This window comes from Mauremys reevesii, linkage group 11, assembly GCF_016161935.1.
Source record: "Mauremys reevesii isolate NIE-2019 linkage group 11, ASM1616193v1, whole genome shotgun sequence".
Classification (NCBI taxonomy): domain Eukaryota; kingdom Metazoa; phylum Chordata; order Testudines; family Geoemydidae; genus Mauremys; species Mauremys reevesii.
Genome location: NC_052633.1, coordinates 2,433,397 through 2,454,356, shown reverse-complemented (window position 1 = coordinate 2,454,356; position 20,960 = coordinate 2,433,397). Strand labels below are relative to the sequence as shown.

The following is a 20,960-nucleotide window of genomic DNA, read 5'->3' as shown; positions in this document are numbered from 1 at the left end:
TTGACCAACTCTTTTTTGTGCACACCTGGGGCTGAAACCATCATGCTAATCACTCCCGAACTGATCTCAATTGCTTGATATTTTCTCAGTGTTTGGTAATCACTGCTCCTTAGGGGAAGTGATACTGAAAATGTTGTTAAAAGAAGGGTTCACTTCTCTAGATTGGTGTGTGCTAAACACGGGCGTACCAAACAGATTGCAATGCACATGTGCAGAAAGACTAGCGGAGAGGGTTTCCAGGCAGCCAGTTTTCATGTGACCTGAGGAGCTCAAGGGGACATGCTGTGCCTGTTGGACCTGAACTAAACCCAAGCGCTCTAAATTTTAACCCTACCGTTGGCAAAAATCCGAGAATGGACTGTAGGCATGTTGCTGAAACCCTCTGTCAAGGGCTTCTTTTATTTTGGGGGGAATGGAAACTGAGCGCACGAGGTAGTGCAGAGGGTGCTCAAACTATTTATGGAAAGATAATAATGACACATGCAAATGCTTGCTGCACAGTGCTGGGGATGCGGGGGTTGGGAAGATGCAGGGAGATGCGGGGGATTAGTAGGTGGAAGGGAGTGAGGGCATACAGAGAGGGCTGTGGGGCGGTGGTGAGGGGAAGATAATGGGGAGCATGTTTGGTGGGGAGGGGATACTGGGAGGGTGACATGGAGGTGGGTGACGGAAGCAATGGGGGATTAGGGAAAGGGGGCTACAGCCCCACATTTACCCCTCTTGTGTATGTGTTGGGGGTTTGGGGGAACCCTAAGACCCTCTCCCTGCTGAATTTGAATGTAAAACTCTGAAAACCAGGGAATATAAAATTAAGAGGGAGGAGTGAGGGCTTGGAATGGACTGGGTGGGACAGGGGCATGACCAGGGAAGTGAGGAGAGTGGGCATAGTGTGTGTGTGTGGGGGGGGGCGGGGGTGGCTCTGTGTACAGCTCGGGTTCCATACCCAAGGAAGTGTGTAGCCCTCCAGTAAGCTGCTGTCTGATATGGACACAGCAGCAGAGGGTACCAGACAAGGAGCAACTTTTTTATGCGCTAATGGCTTCTGCAGTGCTAATGGTGAATGGGACAGGAAGGGGAGGGTGGTTGGGAAATGCTGGTGGGGAGCCATATGTTGTGGTGGTGGTGGTGGGGGAGACAAACTCCCCAGGAGCTGGCGATAGCCCCTGGCAATTATCTGCATGCCCTCCTGCTGAATTCACTGTGGTGACGATTGCTGTGCTGAACGGTGGAGAGATCAGTAGGAGCAGCTTGCCAGAGTTGTGGTGGTGATATGAGGACAGCTGGAGGGCCCCTGCTTCTCTGGGGAGGGGTTCTGAGCCCCTTTCCCTGCCCCACCCCTCATGTGCGATCCAAGGAAAGAGGTGCCTGTCTGCTTCGAGAGAGCCTGGATGCCTCGTTTCAGAAGTGGGGTCATAGCCGTGCATAGGGGTCCTCTTGCCGCGAGGATTGTCAGCAGCATAGTGGGATGTGGGTGGTCGGTAGGTGCGTGAAGGTAGAGTGTGAGATGGAGAGTGGTTGGTGTGGGAGAAGGTGCTGTGAAGCTGAGCGGGTGTGATGTATGTTTGTCTGAGTCTCAGGCAGCTGTGGGTAGCTCCTGCTCAGTACAGCTCACTGAAATGCAAGGTTTGCCTTAGCAAAGAGGAGGCATTTGACTCTGTCCTACAGTGGTCACGTGGCCCATCCCCACAGTGTTCTGCAGCAGCTGCAAAAGAAGAGTGAGCGTATGTGTGCCAGGAGTATACTGGGACATGGCTCAAAGAGGGCAAAGTTAAGGCTTTGTTGTCCCTCAACTCTTTAGTTCCTGTTTTTCAGATGTTTGGGTTTTACTAAACTCAGTGGTTCTGAAAGGGATTGGGTACCACTGGGCTAACTTTGTTAAAGCTTTCTGTTCGTGACAGGAGGATTGTAGGATCTCTCTCTCTCTCTCTCTGAGAAGCTCTAATATCTCCATTGTTTGCAGCAGGCTTCTGCTGTCGGACAGGGGGAATCCCCTCAGGAAAGAGGGAGTTTTTTCTGTCAGGTGAAATTCCTCACAGATTCAGCAGAGTTGTAAACCATTAGATGGTGAAGCTGGCCAGAGGCTCTGACTGTTCTGAGGCTGGGCTGGCATTGCTGTCCGAGCAGCAGCCCACGCTGCGCTCTCTGGGGAGCTGCCAGAGTAGATGTAAGATGGGTGGGAAGAATTGGGCCTTCCTCCTCAACTCCTGAGCCAGAATGCGGCCTTGTGGGGACAGCATGGGACAGGAGCTTCTCCACCTCCTGGGGGTGGTAGTGAGTGAGAGAGAGAGGCCACCACATGGTTCAGGAGCATTCTTAACTCCTGAGATGTGGGTGAGAGACACGGCCCAGGCTCCACCTCTTCTGGGGACACCACTTAGGCCAGGAGCTACCCCACTGCTTCCCCACAACCACACTCTGGATCCAGTTCACAGGGCCAGCAGCCCATCCCCCCGCTTTAGGAGAGCAGCCCTATTCTGCTGCCAGCTAATGGAGTTAGTCCTGTGGCTCATCTGACAGCAGCCTGTGCAATGTTGAAGGTTCAGATCCTGCTGATGGTGTTATCAGCATGCGGCAGTGGAAGGTAAAAGTGCCAGACTATTAAAATATATGGAGATATTCCTATCTCATAGAACTGGAAGAGACCCTGGAAGGTCATTGAGTCCAGCCCCCTGCCTTCACTAGCAGGACCAAGTACTGATTTTGCCCCAGTTCCCTAAGTGGCCGCCTTATGGATTGAACTCACAACCCTGGGTTTACCAGGCCAATGCTCAAAGCACTGAACTATCCCTCCCAGCAGTATCGCCCCTGGTACCGTTCTACGTACATACACTATTGTGCCATAGGGCTCATCAGGAACCTGACACTGTGAGGAAAGATGGTGTACTGGTTAGCGTGCTAGCCTGGGATTCTGAAGACCCATATTCAATTCCTTGTGCTGATGCAGATCCCCTGTGGGACACTGGGCACGTCAGTTAAGGTATGTGTATGCTGCAGTCAGGAGGTGTGATGGCAACACATATAGCTAGATTGAGCAGCAGGCACTCGAGTATGTTCACAGGGCCCTAGGCAGTCTGCTGCTAGCTAGATCCAAGCTAGGAGGGGTACATCTACATGTGCTCCAATAATACTTCTGTGACGCTAGCAGGCCAGATGCCAGCTTTTGCCCAGATTGTTAGCTAAGAGCTGACAACCCTCATACTGGAGACCAAATCAGGCCACCCGTATGTTAGTTTTGCTCAAAACAGGTACTAGTATTATAAGAATGTATTTAGTCTTTAGACCCTGTGAAATGCTAGTATGTTGCTGCCTGCATTAATCTCACGTATAATGTCTATGCCCATGTTATAAGGTAATAGTTAAGTGTTTGCTCTGAAACTGTACCCCCCCACACAGTCAGGAGAGAAACATTACCAAGTGTGAAATACTAGTTTGCCATGTGATGCTCTGTACCTCGGGGGAACACCCTACACCCCCTTGTTCATCTTTATAAAATTATTGTGTGGTATCCAGTGCAAAGTTTGTCATGCTGGGTGTCTTCATAAGGCTCATAATGCACGGAGCATTGTTGTTATAGTGATGTTATAGTAATTGTTACAGTAAGGTTATAGGTTAGAATTTCATGTGTATAGTTATCAGGCTGAAAATGTATCCTCATGGCTTAAAGCAAGCCCATGCAAAAACTCTCCAAGAACAGAGAGGCAGTTCACACCTCATCAAGGTATGGATGGAACAAACCCATCCCGGCGCCTCATAGGAACACTGCACACTGCCCTAGGCAGCAACAAAAGAATCTGTTAGAGCCTTGAGGGAGTCACTCCCTTCCTTTGGTCAGTTTGGGACTGCGATGAGGTAATGCTCACCTGACTCTGAAGGGAGAGGGGGCAAAGCCAAGAGGAAAGAAAGGACATAGTAAAAGGGAGAGACATTTTGCCAGGCTCTCTCTCTTCCACCTACATCTACAGACACCCCCACACCACCAAGCGACTGAAATGCAGATCAAAAGGGAAAGCCAGACTGAAAAGTAACCAGCCAGCCTGTGGTGAGAAGCATCTAAGTTTGTAAGGACATTGAAAGTGTTAAGATCAGCTTAGAATGTGTTTTGCTTTTATTTCATTTGACCAAATCTGACTTGTGCTTTGACTAATAATCACTTAAAATCTATCTTTATAGTTAATACATTTGTTTGTTTGTTCTACCTGAAGCAGTGTGTTTGGTTTGAAGTGTGTCAGAGGGTCCCCTTGGCAGAACAAGCTTGATACATATCAATTTCTTTGTTAAATTGTTGAACTCATATAAGCTTGCAGTATCCAGCAGGCATAACTGGACATTGCAAGACGGAGGTTCCTAGGGTTATGTCTGGGACTAGTGTCATTTGCCTGCAAGTAGCTGGGAGCAGCTTACATGCCAGAGGCTGTGCATGAACAGCCCAGGAATGGGGGTTCTCACAGCAGAGCAGGATAAGTCTGGCTCCCAGAGTCAAGGATTGGAGAGGCCTAGCAGCTCACTGGTCTGGATAACACCAGAGGGGAACGTCACCCCCGCACTCCATGAAGAGGAGATATACACGTGAACTCACCCCATCATCTTGAACTCTGGGGGGAAGGGAACAAAAATCCCTGACAAGGAGGCGCTGCATTTTTTGGCTGTTTGAATCCTGAAGGGCTGGAGACACTAAGCTCAAGACAGAGATCCCCAGGGGCTGCCCCTTGGGGCTGCCCAGAAAGACACTTTGAATTGACAGATCACTACAGCTCTGTCACTCTTAGGATTTAGATTGTAACTCATCGCTGTGTGTGTTTGCTTGCTTTAGCCTGTAAATAGTTTATCTTATTCCTTTTTCCTAGTTAACAAACCTTTAGATAGCTTGTAACAGGATTGGCTACAGGCGTCATCTTTGATGTAAGATCTAGGGTAAGTGACTGTTCTCTTGGGACTGGAAGCAACCTGAATGTGGTGTGATTTTTTGGTGTAAGTGACCGTTTATCGCCAAGTCCAGCTTGTCCAGGTGACAAGGGAGACTGGCGAGTCTAAGGGAACTGTCTGTGACTCCACGGTAAGAGTGCTATAGTGATCCAGGAGCTCACATTCATTACTGGCTTGGTGAAATCTAATTATAGAACACACTGCCCGTTCGGGGTGTCTGGCCTGTTTTTGACAGTCTGCCCTGAGGTCAGCACTCATGGTTTTGAGCCCAGTTGCAGAGTAGACACACCTTAGTGTGTCTGTGCCTCACATCCCCACCTGTAAAATGGGGATAACTAATGCTTCATTACCTCACCCGGTGGCTGTGATGTGTTTATAGTCAGCATTGTGAGCTGCTCAGATAATACAGTAGTGAGGACCAGAGATCACAAGGAAACTACACTCCATGGTCTTTGGCTTTAAAAGGGGCTGGCAGCACACTGCACTGGTGTTGCAGATCACCTGAAAGTACAATTGTGTTAAATCAAACACTTGTCTTATACCTGACACACTCCAAACAATCTTGCCTCAGCTATGTACTTTTATTGTTCCCAGTGTTGTAGGGGCATACAGTATCTACTTCTGTATAACAGTGCTACGACAAATAACTGTGCTTCCTGCAATGTTTACATCCAGTTCAGTGCTGTATAATTTCCTGGTATACAAGGCCGAGAAGGTTAGAACTCAAGCTGTGCATAAGCCTGTTTGTCTGTAGCTATTTTCAGGGATTCCACATAATGTGATCCCTATAAATACAGTTTCTTCAAGTGAGGTGGTTAGTTGAGCCTTCAAAAATCCGTGCAGCTGCATTCATTTCGGTGGAATAGTCTGAGATTTTTTGAGACAGAGTCTTGCAGTTTAAAAAAAAAAAAGGCTGTGAAATGTGGAATAAATTCTCTTTTGAGATCTCAATCCTTGGCAATAAAATGTCAGTAACATTCTCATCAGGGTTCTTATCAGATTTATCTTAAAAAATAAAATCTTTGTTATCAACATAAAGATATTAGTTAACACAAATTATTGGTTTCCATAATGAGCATTTTCAGTTGCATTTGTGGCTTTCTAATAGTGCTGGTAATTGTAGAAATTAAATTGCGTACTACCAATGTACGATAGAAATTGATAGCCATACTGCGAAGTGGAAACCAGTGTTGTTTCAACAGAGTTTATAAATATCTGGCTGCAATTATTCATTTCTTACTCGTTATCAATCACTGAATAATCTCCCTCTTGATTTCTGTGTCCTGACCTTTTCATCCATCCACCATCCCCCTTAAAAGGGAGTATGACACATGAAAAAAGGCGGGGCTTTGAATGCTGAAATATATCAAACCCTTCCTCTTGAAAAGTAATGTGTACAACAAGATTGCTGGGACAAACAGTCAGGAGATTTTGGCTGAGCGCTCTACTGGTATGTCATTAGGGGTTGATTTTCAACAATTGCCTTTTGAAGTTTGAAGAAGAGATGGCAGTGACTCAGGAAATGTACTTAGTAACTAATGTACTTCGTAACATTTTTCTTTTCTGTTTGTAAGCTTTGCTTTTTAAGCTAAGTGGCATGATTAGACTGATGCAAATTGGCATTAGAAGCATACATTGAACTGAGAGAAACATTTTTGTGCATTGAAGTTTTCCTTGTTTAAGCTGGGACCAAGTACAGCTCAGTTTAGAAAACAGTGTGAAAAGCTGGCGTGAAGTATTAGTGACTTTACAAAAATACCATTTTAAATGTAATTACCATTTCTTGTTACTTCATTTAGCTCCAGGTATAAAGATTTCACTGGAATGTACTTATTGCTGGAACTGCTACAGAATTCACAGTAACATTCTTACGCTTAAGATGATTATTCAGTTGTTTAGTTGGTGGTATAATACCTTTCAAACTTGCTGGTTAAGAAGGTTAAGCTGTAATGGAATAGCCCATGCTATAAAAAGGTAGTGTTTTTCCATAAACATATTGCACTATAAAAAAATGAAGGGAACATATTGCTTTAGCTAGTAGGACAGTTCTCATAGACTGAAATTCTGTATTTCATACTTTTCTATATAATTTAAATGTGCGCAATGCCTTTATTTTGAACCAAAGCATGATTATGCATATGGAGCACTTTATATAAACAATCCCTAATTAGTTAGCTGCTACATTTTTCTCACAAGCTCTCTAACAGAGAAAGAAATCAGAACTCTCTGAAACCTAAATTAAAGATGGGGCACAGGATTTGCATTGATTCTGCGTCATCTCAAACTTTGTTTAGTTTTGCCATAGCACAGCGAATCTTTTAAATTATTTACAAAGGCAGCGAGAGAATTGAAATCCTTTCGAGCGTTGAATGAATAATTTAAAGCTTTCATTTCCATTTAACTTCTTTTTTTAAATGCAGTTATGTCCATGGTCACTTCTCTGGGTGTTAGATTTATTGGCTGAGTTTTATGTTGGATTGTTTAATAAATTTATTGCGTAAATACAGATGAAAATGCATTTCTCCCTGTGGAGTTTTTACCTTGAGATGTAGCTTTAAAGGAAGCTTTACCCTGAGGGGAAATTCTTGAAAGTTAAAAGCATTTGCTTTACAGGGTTGCGGGTTGGACGTTAGTGGGCTAAATACTGCCAGTTTTACTCAAATAAAAGTTCAGCCCTGGTGTAATTATATGCTGATCACATAGACTTTGGTAGTCAAGATTTTTGGCAAAACTGCCCCAGATAGTTAGTTATTTTGCCATGTCTTTTATATAGTTCTTATGTGCTATGACGTTTTATCAGATTAAAAAAAATAGTTTGGCATATAGGTACCGTCTATCTAATTAATGATGGATAATACACCAGAAGAACCAGCCTGCAAAAGCAGGACCTAAAGAGTTTTGGTAGCCTACTATTTCTTCTGCTTTTGTATTTTTGAGATTGAATTTTGATGTAGTCTAGGAGTCCAGTTTTGGCCCCCTGTTCTACCAGCATAAATGTAGAGTTGTTACGGCAATAGAGTTACTCTGGATTTTAGACAAGTAGAGATTATCTTCCTGGGACAGAACACCCGTAAGTGTGAAGGATCTGGGTGAAATGTGAGTAACGAAGAGGTTTGTGTACATTATGTGCAAAAAAATACATTAAGCCAGCATTCAGGTTGCATAGTCAACCACTCACAAGTTAGGAAATAGTAGCATTCGTCATCTGTGCAACCTTAATTTGGCCCCCACGTGCATATACACTGCAAAAGTCTAATTACAGGATAGCATAATATTTTTTCCACAGGACCCCTTCCGCATTCAGTGCACAGGATGGATAGCGCTTACTGACTTGGTAGCTATTCAATATATCTTTTTATCCTTATGCCTTATTGACTGTGCACCACCAAACCTTCCACTGAATCCAGAATTCTTTAATTTCCTCCTTGGCTTTTCCATGGCACTCATTGCTGTAATAATCGAGTGCTTAACAAAGCCCCTCTGAGGTAGAGAGATATCACCATTTTATCAATGTGAGGCACAGAGAGATGAGACAGCATGGCCTAGATTGTCTGCTATTTTGGGTGTCTGATTTGAGAAGCCTAGGACCTGTTTTTCAGAGTACCTAGCATTTTATAGCACTTCATATTTCAGTCTACAGGTCCCATTAACTTCTGTTGCTGTTGTGAGTGCTCAGTCATGTGTGCAAATCTCACCTCGGTGTCAAGTTGGGCAAATTATAAAATAAGGATCCCACAATTAGTGGCCATCCGTGAAAATGTTTGATTTAAGAAACTTGTTCAACATCACACAGGAACTCTGGGGGCAGAGGGGGGGATAGAATCCAGTTCTCCAGGGTGGCTTTCAGCTGCCTTAACCAAGAACCCTTCCTTTCTCTTCCTGCAACGCCCTGCCTCCTTCACAACACACTTTCTACTGTCTGCAGTAAATGAGACAGGAGTCCTTCAAGACTCCTTCATTGCACAGTCCCAGTACATCCCACACACAGGAAGAGGCCAGGGTCCTACAAGCAATAGACTCATTCATTACATGACCCCAGTTCATCCCCAGAGCAGATCTATCTGGTGCACGGAATAAGACAAGGGGCCTGTGGGAAAGTATGTGATCATGCAAGTAAGACTCTAATATAATGCGTGCACACACGGGCAGAATGAAGGTTACATAGACAGCCTTAATCCTAGCATTTCTAAACTTTTGAGTGCTTGTCTCTGCAAACTGATCGATCATTTGCCATAGACGCTTGTATGTAATTTCCTGTAGATGTAGATTTAAAAAACCAAAAAATATTGCACCCTGGGGAACTATGCAGACCCTTACGTGGGTCTTCAGAATCATTGCAATGTTTAGAGGTACCGTTAAACCCCCAGCACAGTCCTGTATCAGTTGAGCTAATCGAGCAATCGATAGCAGTACTGGTTGTTACCAAGTGTTTGGATTAGCTGTTAGAGGTGAGTGACACACTTTGCCAGGGGGTTTCACAGCTGTTTGCTAGACAGTGGAGGCATGTTGAGACTTGGGGATTGTTGGTTCGATGCGGGTTCTGCAAGGGAGTGGTTTCTAGTGGTTATAGACCCTTCTGCCCCCAGGTACCCCCACATCTGCTGTCAGCTCCCTGCTTATCAGCTGCTGCCTGTTCAGGCTGATAGCTCCTCCTGAGCATCAACACTGGCAGCATTGAGAGCACAGCCTCCCTGATCCCAGTTCCTGTGTCTGGCGCCACAGTGGCCTTTGGCAGCCAGGAGGAGAAACAATCATAGGTTAACTTAAACCCTGCTTGGCTCCTGTATGCCTGGGCAGGATTGAGCCCAGTACAGAAGGAATCTGCAGAGAATTTAGCTGCCAAACTCTAACAAGCTTCCACGGAATAGGTGTGAACTGTTACTTTCATGGGGATAGTAAAAGACATATTCCTAATACCAGAGCAACTGGTACCAAATGTCAACCCCTTGTTCCAAAGTATGGAGGTGATAGGGCCTCTCCGTGAAATGATTGTGTGGATGCACTTTTAAACGTGGGCACTCTTCGCTCCATGGCACACTTCTGTCCGTTGAATAACATGCACCTGACACCTGCGGTTGCTTCCACTGAAGTTTTGCCATTATTGTCACCATTTTGATTGGCAATGTCCAGACCCACAGTGAGAAGCTGGATGCTGCAGGAAGATCTTGGTTGAGCTGAGATAATCTTCATGGGAAACAAAGCGGTTCTGTCACTGAGCCACCCTAGAATTCCACTTCTGTGGAGTTTTTGTGCTGTTTGCAACTAAGTGTTTTTAATTTTTCTATTTGGGTGCGGATGGGGTGGAGAGAGAGGATGTGAGTGGCAATGAAAATATCCTTGAGAACATGGCTTCATTGCAGCTGGGCTGTCAGGGATGTGGAGGATTCTCCAGAGGCCCTGGTTCTGAAGGATGAATAGCTTTCTCTTTCTGCAGAGGTGAGAGAGTGGAGGAGGAAAATACCATCATCCTCAAGCCCTAATGGAAGAATGTGTAGGAAACTTGGTCTCTGGTTATGCATGAGGAGTTGGTGCATGAGCTACAATTTGGACCAGAGTGACTTCCATAAAGAACGGGCGGTGGGACGTTTGCTGCCTGTAATGTACACGTGTAAGGTCTGAATGTGGCAGGTTGTCAGATTTACGTGGTGTACCCTGGTTTTGTCATCTGACAGAATTCAGATTCCATGTGTTAGTGTTACTTAAAGGTAACTTGAAATGATTTTTTTAAAATTAGATTTGTCCCCCCCCTTTTTTTTTTTTGCTTCATGTAATTTTCCCTGCTTTTGTTTTTACCCTAGAAATAACCGGAATGTGAAGTCAGGTCTTTCTTGCTCCTGTAGGATGACTTTCTTAAGTCTCCAGATATGCGGTGTGAGCTCTCAGCTTCTGTGACAGCCTGGGGTGAGGGACATTCATTCTCTCTCTCTCTCTCTCTCAAGCATTCATTAGTTACGTAAGTGTTAACCAAAACAGGTTTAAACAGCCAGAGTCAAAATCTCATCGCATCTCAATTGTTCAGCTTTCACTTGAGTTGTCATATTTCCTATACATATTAAAAGAAAAGGCAGAAAACACCCCCATTCTTGACATTTTAATCCAGCCTTCCTTATACATCATGAAATGCCTAACCTGACTTCAGGGCCGCCCAGAGGATTCAGGGGGCCTGGGGCAAAGCAATTTCGGGGGCCTCTTCCATAAAAAAAAGTTGCAATACTATAGAATACTATATTCTCGAGATGTATATTCTCGTGGCGGGGCCCGGGGCCTGGGGCAAATTGCCCCACTTGCCCCCCCCCACAGGTGGCCCTGCCTGACTTTGTCTCCAGCCATCCCCACTTCTGCAGGTCATCTTTGAAGTATTCCTACTCTATGACACGCAGAAAGCGAGACCTCTCAATTTGCTACCACCAGTGCGCCATAATCCAACTGGCAAAAACCCTGCAATTCTCGAATGTTGCTGGAATACTTCTACTGTTGCTAAGGGAATGCTCACTAGACTCCCTTTCCAGCAGTTCTTGAAATGACAAAAGCCTCTGAGGGGCAAAATGACTTCAAGACTGAAGGAGTGTTATATTTGGGGACAGCTTTAAGAATCCATTAACTCAGTAATGTTGAATTGTAATGGAACACCTATGGAACACATGGGACAGGCAGCCGAGTAATTATACAGAGTTGATTTCTTATAATCAGTGCTGCTACAGAGCATATGAAGTGTATTCGCAATGATGGGACACAACGGAGTCGTTATTTTTGATAATAGCTAGTGAGAAGGTTGATGGGAAATTTCTGGGAACTGAGATTAGTTGAAAGACATCTAATGGCAAGAGATGTAATTCTTTTGGGATGACAATAAGGAATGCACGTTACAGATGCAGGGCCAGATTCTGATCTTGGTTACACTGGTGAAGTTATGGAGTGAAAGTGTGGATTTCCACCAATGTGATTGTGATCAGAATCTGTCCCACAGTGAAGAATGATATTAAATATTTGAGTGGAACAGTTTTCTAGCCTAGGAACACACATTAAATATTTGCTAAACATTCATTAGAGAAGTGTAATATAAATAATACTTGATAGTAGGTCTCTTAAGCTAGCTTGTTTTATCGCCTTCTGGGGTTGCTTGCATGATGTTCTGAAATGGTATTTCCAGGCATTCATTGCTGTTTTTTCCCTCCAAACTCATGAATAAATCACTTGCCAGTTTTCAATCACCAGAAGTCATGTGCCTTATCACACCAGAAGTCATGTGCTTTATCACACAGAAATTATTTACAGTCTAGAGGTGCTAAGTGACACTATGGTGCTCTCCATGCACAGAGGAGTGTATGGTCCCTGCCCCAAACATCTTACACTCTAAATAGTCCAAGAGTGGGAAAAGGAAGTAATATTGGTCCTATTTTATGGATAGGGACTGAGGAGCAGAAAGATTGAGGCACTTAAGGTCACACTTGAAATTTGAGTCTGAATTGGGAATTGAACTTGATCTCCTGAATTCCAGCCTAGTGCCTTAACCACTAGTTCCCTTTTAGAATGGAGAATATAGTTTGCTTCATTGCAAGGTGCTAGGTGCCTTGTAAATAGTTTAGATACTTGCAACTTCAATTTATATTAGCATTTCTATTTTCCGAGCTTCTGAATCTGGTTCAAATATGCTCACTGCCATTGGGACCAAGTTCTTATTCCTGAAAGTGCCTTAGTGAAGTTATAGTTAGAACTCTGTTCTGTGTAGCCTGGAGTACATACTCATCCATCCATTTCAACTTTCTCAATCCAGCAGTGTGCCACTATGCCTTGATTCTAACTTCAAAGCCGCTTGGTATTGCAGTTCTAGGTCCTTCTGACTAGATCTGTGAATTATGCTTAGATGTGGCAAATTAATGCAGTAATTTTTATAATGAACATAGACTAGAATGAAACCATTAAATATCTTTTCATTATAGAGATCAGAGAAGATTGTCAAAAACCCAGGCGAGGTATTATTGTTAAATAGCGGGATTAGGATTGAAGAGATCGGGTTTCAGTTTCTGCCTCCATGCACTTCCTCTGTGAAGTTAAGCAAACTTTTTGATCTCTCTGTGCCTTAGAATATTTCTGTAGGAATAATTCCTTTTGTCTGATTAGACAGTAAACACTTTGGTGCAGCAACTGTACAGTACCTAGTGACACAACAAGGCTTCAATCTCTGTTGGGACCTCTAGGCGCCACATTATGTGAATTATTACAAGACTGCCCAACATGCTGAAATTTCAGCATCTCTACATCTATACGCTATGGAATATATTACACACTTCCTTTGCCTAAAGGTGTTAAGTCAGTCCTGGGAGGAAAACCTGTTTCTTTCAATACTCTAGCACGAGGGATTTGGGTTTTTTTAAATATTGTATTTCACATTCCAAAAACCAACTAGAATAATGAAGGCACTAATACAGGATTTTAATGGAACCCAAAGCACCAGGTGTGATCAAATTTTTGAAGGCTAACACTAATGTCGATCCCCAAAATCTTTCTCTCCCCCCACAGGTGGCTGCTTTAGGTTTGCATGGGCACCATGAGAAACAGAAGAAATGGCACTTTGGACGGTTCAAAAGTTCTTTACTCCAGTATATCTCGCAGCACAGATGTGTCGTACAATGACAGTGTAAGTAACGGGCACAATGCATTTCCATGGTACGTGCGTGGGTGTAGTCTCACTTGGAACTCTGCCACAGTGAATTAGTCTCATACACAAGGAGGAAGATGTATAATGGGCTTGCAGCACTTTTTCCTCAAAGAAAAATATTGTTCTATTCTATAGCCAATGGCCTCTAAAGCTACTGTAAGATGTAGTAGGTAGGTCAGTGTCACAGAATGCTAGAAGATTTTTTTTGAAGGACTTTATCCCAGTTCTGGACCTTCTGTGAGCAGCGATAGAATGCTGCCAAATTGTTTGGGTAGGTTTCCATTATGGACACAGTTAAATTAGAATGAATCATGACCTAATTTACCACTTGAAACTAGATGTCCAGAAATGAGAATTTAAAGCACTACCCTCCTCCTCCTCGCCGCACATCCTGGATTTTTCCTTCATGCCAATCAAGACTCATTGGCTCTGACCCTCCGCTGCCTTGCACTTTGTGGAGTTACCTGATCAGAGTAGCTGTATGTTACACCCACTTTTCATGGGTGTAAAAAATCCTTGCAAGGCGATGGACTTTGGAGCCTGGGTGCTGTGGGCGGCTGCAGATGGACTCCTAACAAGTGTGAGCTTGGGGGTATCCCATACGCTAGTTTTCATACTGCCAAAATGATGAATTATTAATGTAAAATCTTATTAGCTTTGTGCTTTGGTGAATAGTTCATCTTTGAAAGAGCACTATACTTTGAAGTATAAGTAGCAGATCTCCCATATATTTCAGATGTCCTTTACGGGCGGGGACCAGGAGCATCTAAAACCAAGAGAATGAACTTGTCTCACGAAATGGGCAGGCGTCTGAAACAGGACAGTGCAAATGAAGTAACTTTTGAGATGGGCCCAAGCTATTTCAGTTGGCCCCAAGTCTGGATTCAGAACACCCCCAACTGAAACGTGTTCAGATCCAGGGTTTTGGTTTGGCTTATAGGCAGGGGGCAGCTGCAAAATGTGACAGGGGGTCTGTGTTTGGATTCTGTCCCTCCTCCTTCTCTTGTAGTCTCAGGACGTTCAGGACTGCGTGGCTTTGGTTTGGTCCACTTTTGAATAAACACTTGACATTTTATACAAAGTCGATTTTTATATATATGGATCTCTTGGTTTGAAACTCGTCAGACTTGAGGTCTTTCCAAGTGCTTAGGAATGTAAATCTTTATTTCCAGTAGAATTTGTATCCAGGCTTCTTTCCTGATCTAGATTAAACTCCACCATTAGCAGCAGCTGCACAAAAAGGCCCCAAACAGGCTGTGCCTTTGAGAACTCTCATATGGTTAAAGGAGAACTCCACTTCACTGAAAAGATTCAGATTGTCATAGAACTAGTCGCAAAGGGGAGTAAACTGCCACAGGCTGCAGGGCCTGTGTGTGGGGCCATGTGCAGCAAGGAAAAAAACTGTACTTCAGAGGGATGTGACTCCCCTCCTCTTGTTCCCGGCGGGGAGTAACTTTGCTACTCATCCATAATGGTAGCAACCTACTACTTCCCTCATCCTGGCTGACGTGTGGGCGTGGGCAAGGTTCTGCCAAATCTCTGCCCACTTGCTCATGGGGTTAGTAGCAGGTATGAGTGCCTGCGCCCAAGGCCAGGGGAGGCTGTGCAGGAGCGTACAGGGCAGGGTGCAGTCGGTCTCCCCTTCCATGTCTGGAGCCAGCACAGTCCACGTCACGTTCTAGCCCTAAACAAATAAGAGTAAATAAAAGACAAATAAAATCATTTCATGATCAGATCGGAAGCTCCCATTTTGTTAGTCCCTGGAGGTAAATTAGGTGCAAAAGAATTAACATCTCCATAGAAACAGCTGCATATCGGAGAGCTTCCAATCATCCTAAGGCAAGGTCTATTGCAGTGTTAAACACTTGGTGTGTTTAATTTAGCGGAGTTTAATTATTAAATTAGAATTGGAAATTACCTTAAAACAATCTGAATTCCACTGGGGTTTGACTCAAGAGACTTAATCTCCTACTGGGGCATGCTGGGTTAGATTAAAATAGCAAGTGGAGCTGGCATCTCTTTTGGTAGGGGCTAAGGGGGAAAAAAGGTTTGTTTGGAATGTTGGCGATATGATTTTAAACACCATTTAGCAGGTATGTTAACTGTGATCCCATAACATTTCTAAAGGTGTTAAACCGGGTCTACACTAGGTGCTGAGTGGCGTTCAGAATTGTGGTGGAAGTGGGGACTGCTTTGTAACTTCTTGATATTGACCTAGTTATTGGGATGTTTGCTGTATGAACATGCTGGGTTAAACCAATAGAGCTCTTAGAGAGCAAATAGGAAGATGAAGCCATGTTTCTAAATGTGAGCGTGTGTAACCCACACACCTTCTGGGTGTGGTGTTCTGTCTCATCTAGTGGCATCGAGACCACTCAGAGAGAGAAAATGAGTCTGCTCTACAGCCTTAGCTAAAAGCTCGTTGGCTTTTAGCTCATGCAGTAGAGGCGCATGCACTAAGCTCAAGAGGTCCCCAGTTCGATCCTACCCGCCGACGACCGGGGTCTGTTGGCATTACACCTGTCTCCAGCGTGCGCTTAAGGGACAGTGCAAGAGCTGTTTGCTTTGATGCTCATCATGTTGTTAAAAACACCTTTTTCCTGATCTAAACAAGGCCTACTAGGACATTCTGATAGTTATTCATTCATTTTTTTTTAAAGTTCCTGTTTTAATATTTCTATTGTAGTTAAAGGATATAGCTATCGCCTGCCGTCCTCCTGCACTGCTGCGCCCACACTGACCCTGACGCTACATTGCGAACAAATGAATTACAATGAATCGCTGCAGTTTTCCTTTAAATGCCAGTGTAAGGCACCTGTGCTGCCTTTAAAGAGTTTGCAGTGCTGGGAGTCACTGAGCTAAAACTTTTCCCTCTAATCTTCCCCCAAAGGATTTGGTCACCTTCATTCAAGAACATTTTAAGAAGAGAGAATGTGTCTTCTTCACGAGAGATGCCAAGTCAATGTAAGCAAATACTCTGACCTTTGCTTTTTACAGGAGCGGGAGGTACTGCTGGTCGAGAGCAACGTAATGAAATAACAGTCAACGCCAGCATTAGGATTTTGGGGAACTGCCAGTGCACTTCTTCCTTGTGCACCCTCGTCTTCTAAGTCTCACTTTTGCCTTCCACTTTTGCCTTCAATCTTTTTCTTTTCTCCCCTTCTCTAGTCATGTTCCCTGTGTTCTGGTCATGATCCAGGGGGAGGCCAGATACAGCTCTGGGTATGCTTAAGAGGTTGGAATGGCAGATTTTCCTCTGCCCTCCAACACTCTGGATGGGAGGAGAGAGCAGGTCTCCAGTCTAATCTACTCTGGAAAGTGAGTTTGATAAATTCAGTCAAAGTTGGGACTGTCATGCAAGGCTGGCCTTACCATGAGGCGTACTGAGGTAGCCGCCTCAGGTGTCAGACTGTGTGTATGTTGTGGGGAGGTGCCACTAGGACCCAGAGTGTAGAAAATTGTGTCTGCTGCTGGTGCATATGTATTCTCTCTGTTCTAGATGCACAGCGATGGAGTGCTGTGCTGGAGGAAGGCGGGCACAAGAGACATAACAGGCAGGCAGGAGAAAAGGTGAGAGGGAATAACAGAAAGTAGCAGGAGCTGCAGGGAGAGAGAGGAGGAGGCACCTCTTATGTATCTCTCTAGCACCCCCAGGAGCCTGGACTGATTCACACCAGCTTCTCAGAGAGCTTCCTGTTTCCTGCTGCTTCCTTGAACCCACTTGAGGAGAACAGGCAGTCAACTGACATAATAGGAGCCAGTTAGGTAAACTAAGTTACTAGAGAAATTCAACAACTCTCAGGAATTTTGTAGGTTCTAAGACCAGAAGGGACCATTATGATGATCTAGTCTGGCATCCTATATAACACAGGCCAGAGAATTTTCTCAAAATAATTCCTAGAGCTCATCTTGTAGAAAAACATCTAATCTTGATTTAAAGATTGTCAGTGATGGAGAATCCACCAGGACCCCTGGTAAATGTGTCTCAGTGGTTAATTACTCTCGTTAAAAATGTACACGTTGTTTCCAGTCTGAATTGGTCAAGCTTCATCTTCCAGCCCTGCTGCATCTCACCTAAAGGCAAACCCGAAATGAAGGAACTGGTTAACAATTGATACAGCAACAAAATCCAACTGTTGCGTGTCTGAGGACTTGCACGCTCCCCTTCGACACGGGAGCCTCTCCTCTTACATATAAACGGCAGCATGCTTTCCCATAACCTCAGAGAAGCCCTTTGTTGGAGTTCTGTAGGGATTCAGCTTTGGGGAAGGGTGGAAAAAGGACAGCTAGCTGGTTCTTGCCAATCTGGTTCTTACCAGATTCTCCCCCCACAAATCCAGGAGGAAAATATCAGACATTACTGCAGCACTTCCATTCTGTAGAGCCCACCTCCTTCCTTTCCTTTTAGGAGAGAGAGGTGTGGCGAGCTGGCATGTTCAATCCCGGAGAGGGCTGTGCCTGCTTGGTGAGAGGACAAAACGTATATTGTTGTCTTTCATCAAAGATCCCAACGAACACATTGGCTCTTCATATTCCTAGAGAATTTATGAAGCATTTTAGAATCCTGGACTAGGCAAGCTATTAATCTTCAATCCAGTTCTTTCAGAGTGTTGGAAACCCTGGGTTCATAAAGCCTTTTCCCCTTCTTTATTTCAACTTCTCTATCTGCACTGAGCTGCTCTTCTGAAGGAAGTCAGTGCTGTGTTCTCATACGTCCAGAAGAGAAAGGAATATATGACATGTTCTTGTCCATAATTATCTGAGAGAACTCCTCAGAGACCTTGCAGATAATCAGGGATGTTAACACTCTTATAAACATACGGCAACAGATGGTGTAGCAGGGTGAACCCCTGCTCCTTCCCTGAAGGGGTTAAAAACAGCCCTGGGACAGGGCTGTGGCAGGAGAAAACAGCCTTTAGGCTGGGCTGATTGGGGGAAGTGGCTGCAGCTGGGGCCATGCCCCAAACTGAGCCAAGGGCCTTATAAGAAGGCTAGGGAAGCTAGAAGCCAAGACAGTCTTCCTCTGCATGTAGAGGGAGATGGGCCTGGCTGCAGGGAGCTACAGACAAGGTACCTGAGTGAAGCAGGGCTGGGGAAAGGCAGAGGATCTGGGGAGCTCCAGCCTGGAAAGCCCCAGGCTGCGGCCTAGCATTGGGCTAACAGGTACTGGGGTTGCAGAGGGCAGCCCAGGGGTAGGCCAAGGCAGCAGGTCCAAACCCAACCTTGCCAGTGATGAGTAGGCTGATACTGCAGTCTGCCCCAGGGCATGGGGCTAGACAATGACTGGCAGTAGCCATATACTGAGGCAAGGTGGGGGTGCTGCCAGGGGGCAGCACCCCCATGTAAAAGGGCACCGGGTCCAGGGAGGGACACGGGGGGCCAGAAGACAGGCGGATCACCGGCCTGCAGAGGGCGCTCCAGTGCTGCAGAGAGCTAATTCCTGGAGTCACCAGCAGGAGGCGCCGCGGAGGTGAGTCCGACCCATCTACAGATGGCCAGACCACTGTAGGTATCTTCTTGAGAACAGCACAAAAATGGAGGTTGGAGTCCAGCTGGGTTGCATTCCATTAGCTTCATGCTCATACAGACTCACCCTAGGGGCTACTTCCGACAGTCCAAAACAGCTCTGTTTGGATGGTGTTGGATCAAGTGTCTCTTCCAGATCTTTGGCTTATGCAGGACAACATCGAAACCTTACCGGCGAACCGCGGCCACTGGGAGCTGTGGGGGGCCATGTCTGCGGACAGTCAATGTCAGCAAAATGTCTTGTGGCCTGCAATCAGATTACCCTGATGGGCAGCAGGTTGCCCACCACTGCTCTAAAGTGAGCTTCAGCTAAGAGTGTCACACTAATTTTCATGGTCTTAGATTATGGGTCAAGCCTCAAGACCTAGGCAATTGTTCATGTCTTCACTTTAAAGTCTGTTTGGTCTGTTGCCTTTCAGAATTCTGCTGTACTCCACAATGATATTTGGTGGGATGCCACTGTGACATTTGGCATCTACTTTTTGTTTTTTCAAAGATATAATTTGCATCAGATGAGCACTTGTGTCCTGCTGTTTAGCATTATCAATAGAGGTCACAGTCTGCAGCCCCACCGTAGCAATTCACACCTTATTTCAGAGAAAAACGCTTTTTAAGTGGCCATTTCTACACTTATAAACAGCCCTTGTGTATGTCATATCACCTTGGGACCAATTTCTGCATCACCCACCCCTAAATTTCAAAGCAATGTTAGTATATTCTGTTACCATGAAATGTGCTTCATTCCTATTTCTCTCCCCCCAGCCCCACACCTACACACCCCTATCCCACCACCTATGGACATTGTTGAAAATATTTATGGACCAAATATTTCTGATTATTTTTGACAGTGACTATTTCTAAGGATGGGTTTTTCCTCTATACTGTAAGCAGCCCATTTTCACTCTCCGGGATTTTCACTCTCTGCAGTATGGTCCAGGTAACCCATCTCAGAACACCCATCCTCATCCAGAGAATGGAGGCCTTGTAGTTAGCTTCAGTGGCTCAGGTACCGAGGTATCTCATCTCACTAGCCTTCACTTCCAGCTCCTTTGGCTGCAAGCTGGACTCCAACTTTAGCTCCATGAACCCTATTGCCTGGTACTATGGACCCATGCAGGAAGCCTGCAGTGTAACCCAATAACGCTCCCTTGTAAGGAAAGTTGGAGGGCAAGAGGCAGATACTGAGCTGTGTCCTGTCTGTAACAAAATGCTGGGCTCCTGGCTGCAGCAAAATGGCCAACTCTGTGGCAGAATTGCTGAACGCCATACATCTTAGAAAACACCAGAGTTCATAAAGCCACGAATAAAATGAATGGAGCTGGTCACACCCTTTGGAGTTACTGTTTAAAGCTTTCTGCAGACTCAGGTGGGTGCCATGTGCATTGCATTGATTTACTGCATTGAATTGATAACCTCGGAAATATGGAACAGGAAATCTTCACAACCATAAGAACAAATTTTTCTTTTATTAAAAGCAAAGCTGAGGTTCTGGAGCATGATGTAAATTGGGTGGTGGTGGAACACCTGGTGCCCTGTGTATAGGGCTTATCTCTAGAAGAGTCACATACTGTAACTTTTTATGTTTTTTAAATCCATCTGGGTGGTGGATACCAAGACATGTTGAGATGATCCTGGGACGTCATCACTGGGAGTCCCCAAGTCATAGGCCTCAGATAGTGAAGGGACTTAAGTTCAAGTTGGCAGAAAGGCACTAAGAAACTGAGCTTCAATCTGGCCAAAGCAGGGCAAAAGGGAGAGGGATTTAAAAATCCGTCATTGTCTCAACAAGAAAAAGGTCAGAGCCCCTCTAATATGGAGCAGAGTAGGTGTTGACACGTGTTGGATTTTGTAC

The 20,960-nt window shown here is 44.9% G+C and overlaps 1 protein-coding gene across 5 annotated transcripts in view; it reads left to right on the top strand.

The window, feature by feature from the left end:
* Nucleotides 1–20,960, top strand: part of TRPM8 (transient receptor potential cation channel subfamily M member 8) — a 103,585-nt gene that overhangs the window by 10,558 nt on the left and 72,067 nt on the right. For 3 of the 5 annotated variants that reach the window (XM_039494698.1, XM_039494702.1, XM_039494699.1), the window contains 2 exons: nt 13,444–13,561; nt 16,473–16,546. In XM_039494698.1, the coding sequence (XP_039350632.1) occupies nt 13,463–13,561; nt 16,473–16,546 (173 nt within the window). In that variant the 5' untranslated portion in view covers nt 13,444–13,462. Of the gene's footprint in view, nt 1–3,146; nt 3,246–10,749; nt 10,825–13,443; nt 13,562–16,472; nt 16,547–20,960 lie in introns of those variants that run through there. The other 2 variants (XM_039494700.1, XM_039494701.1) reach the window with 2 other exon arrangements.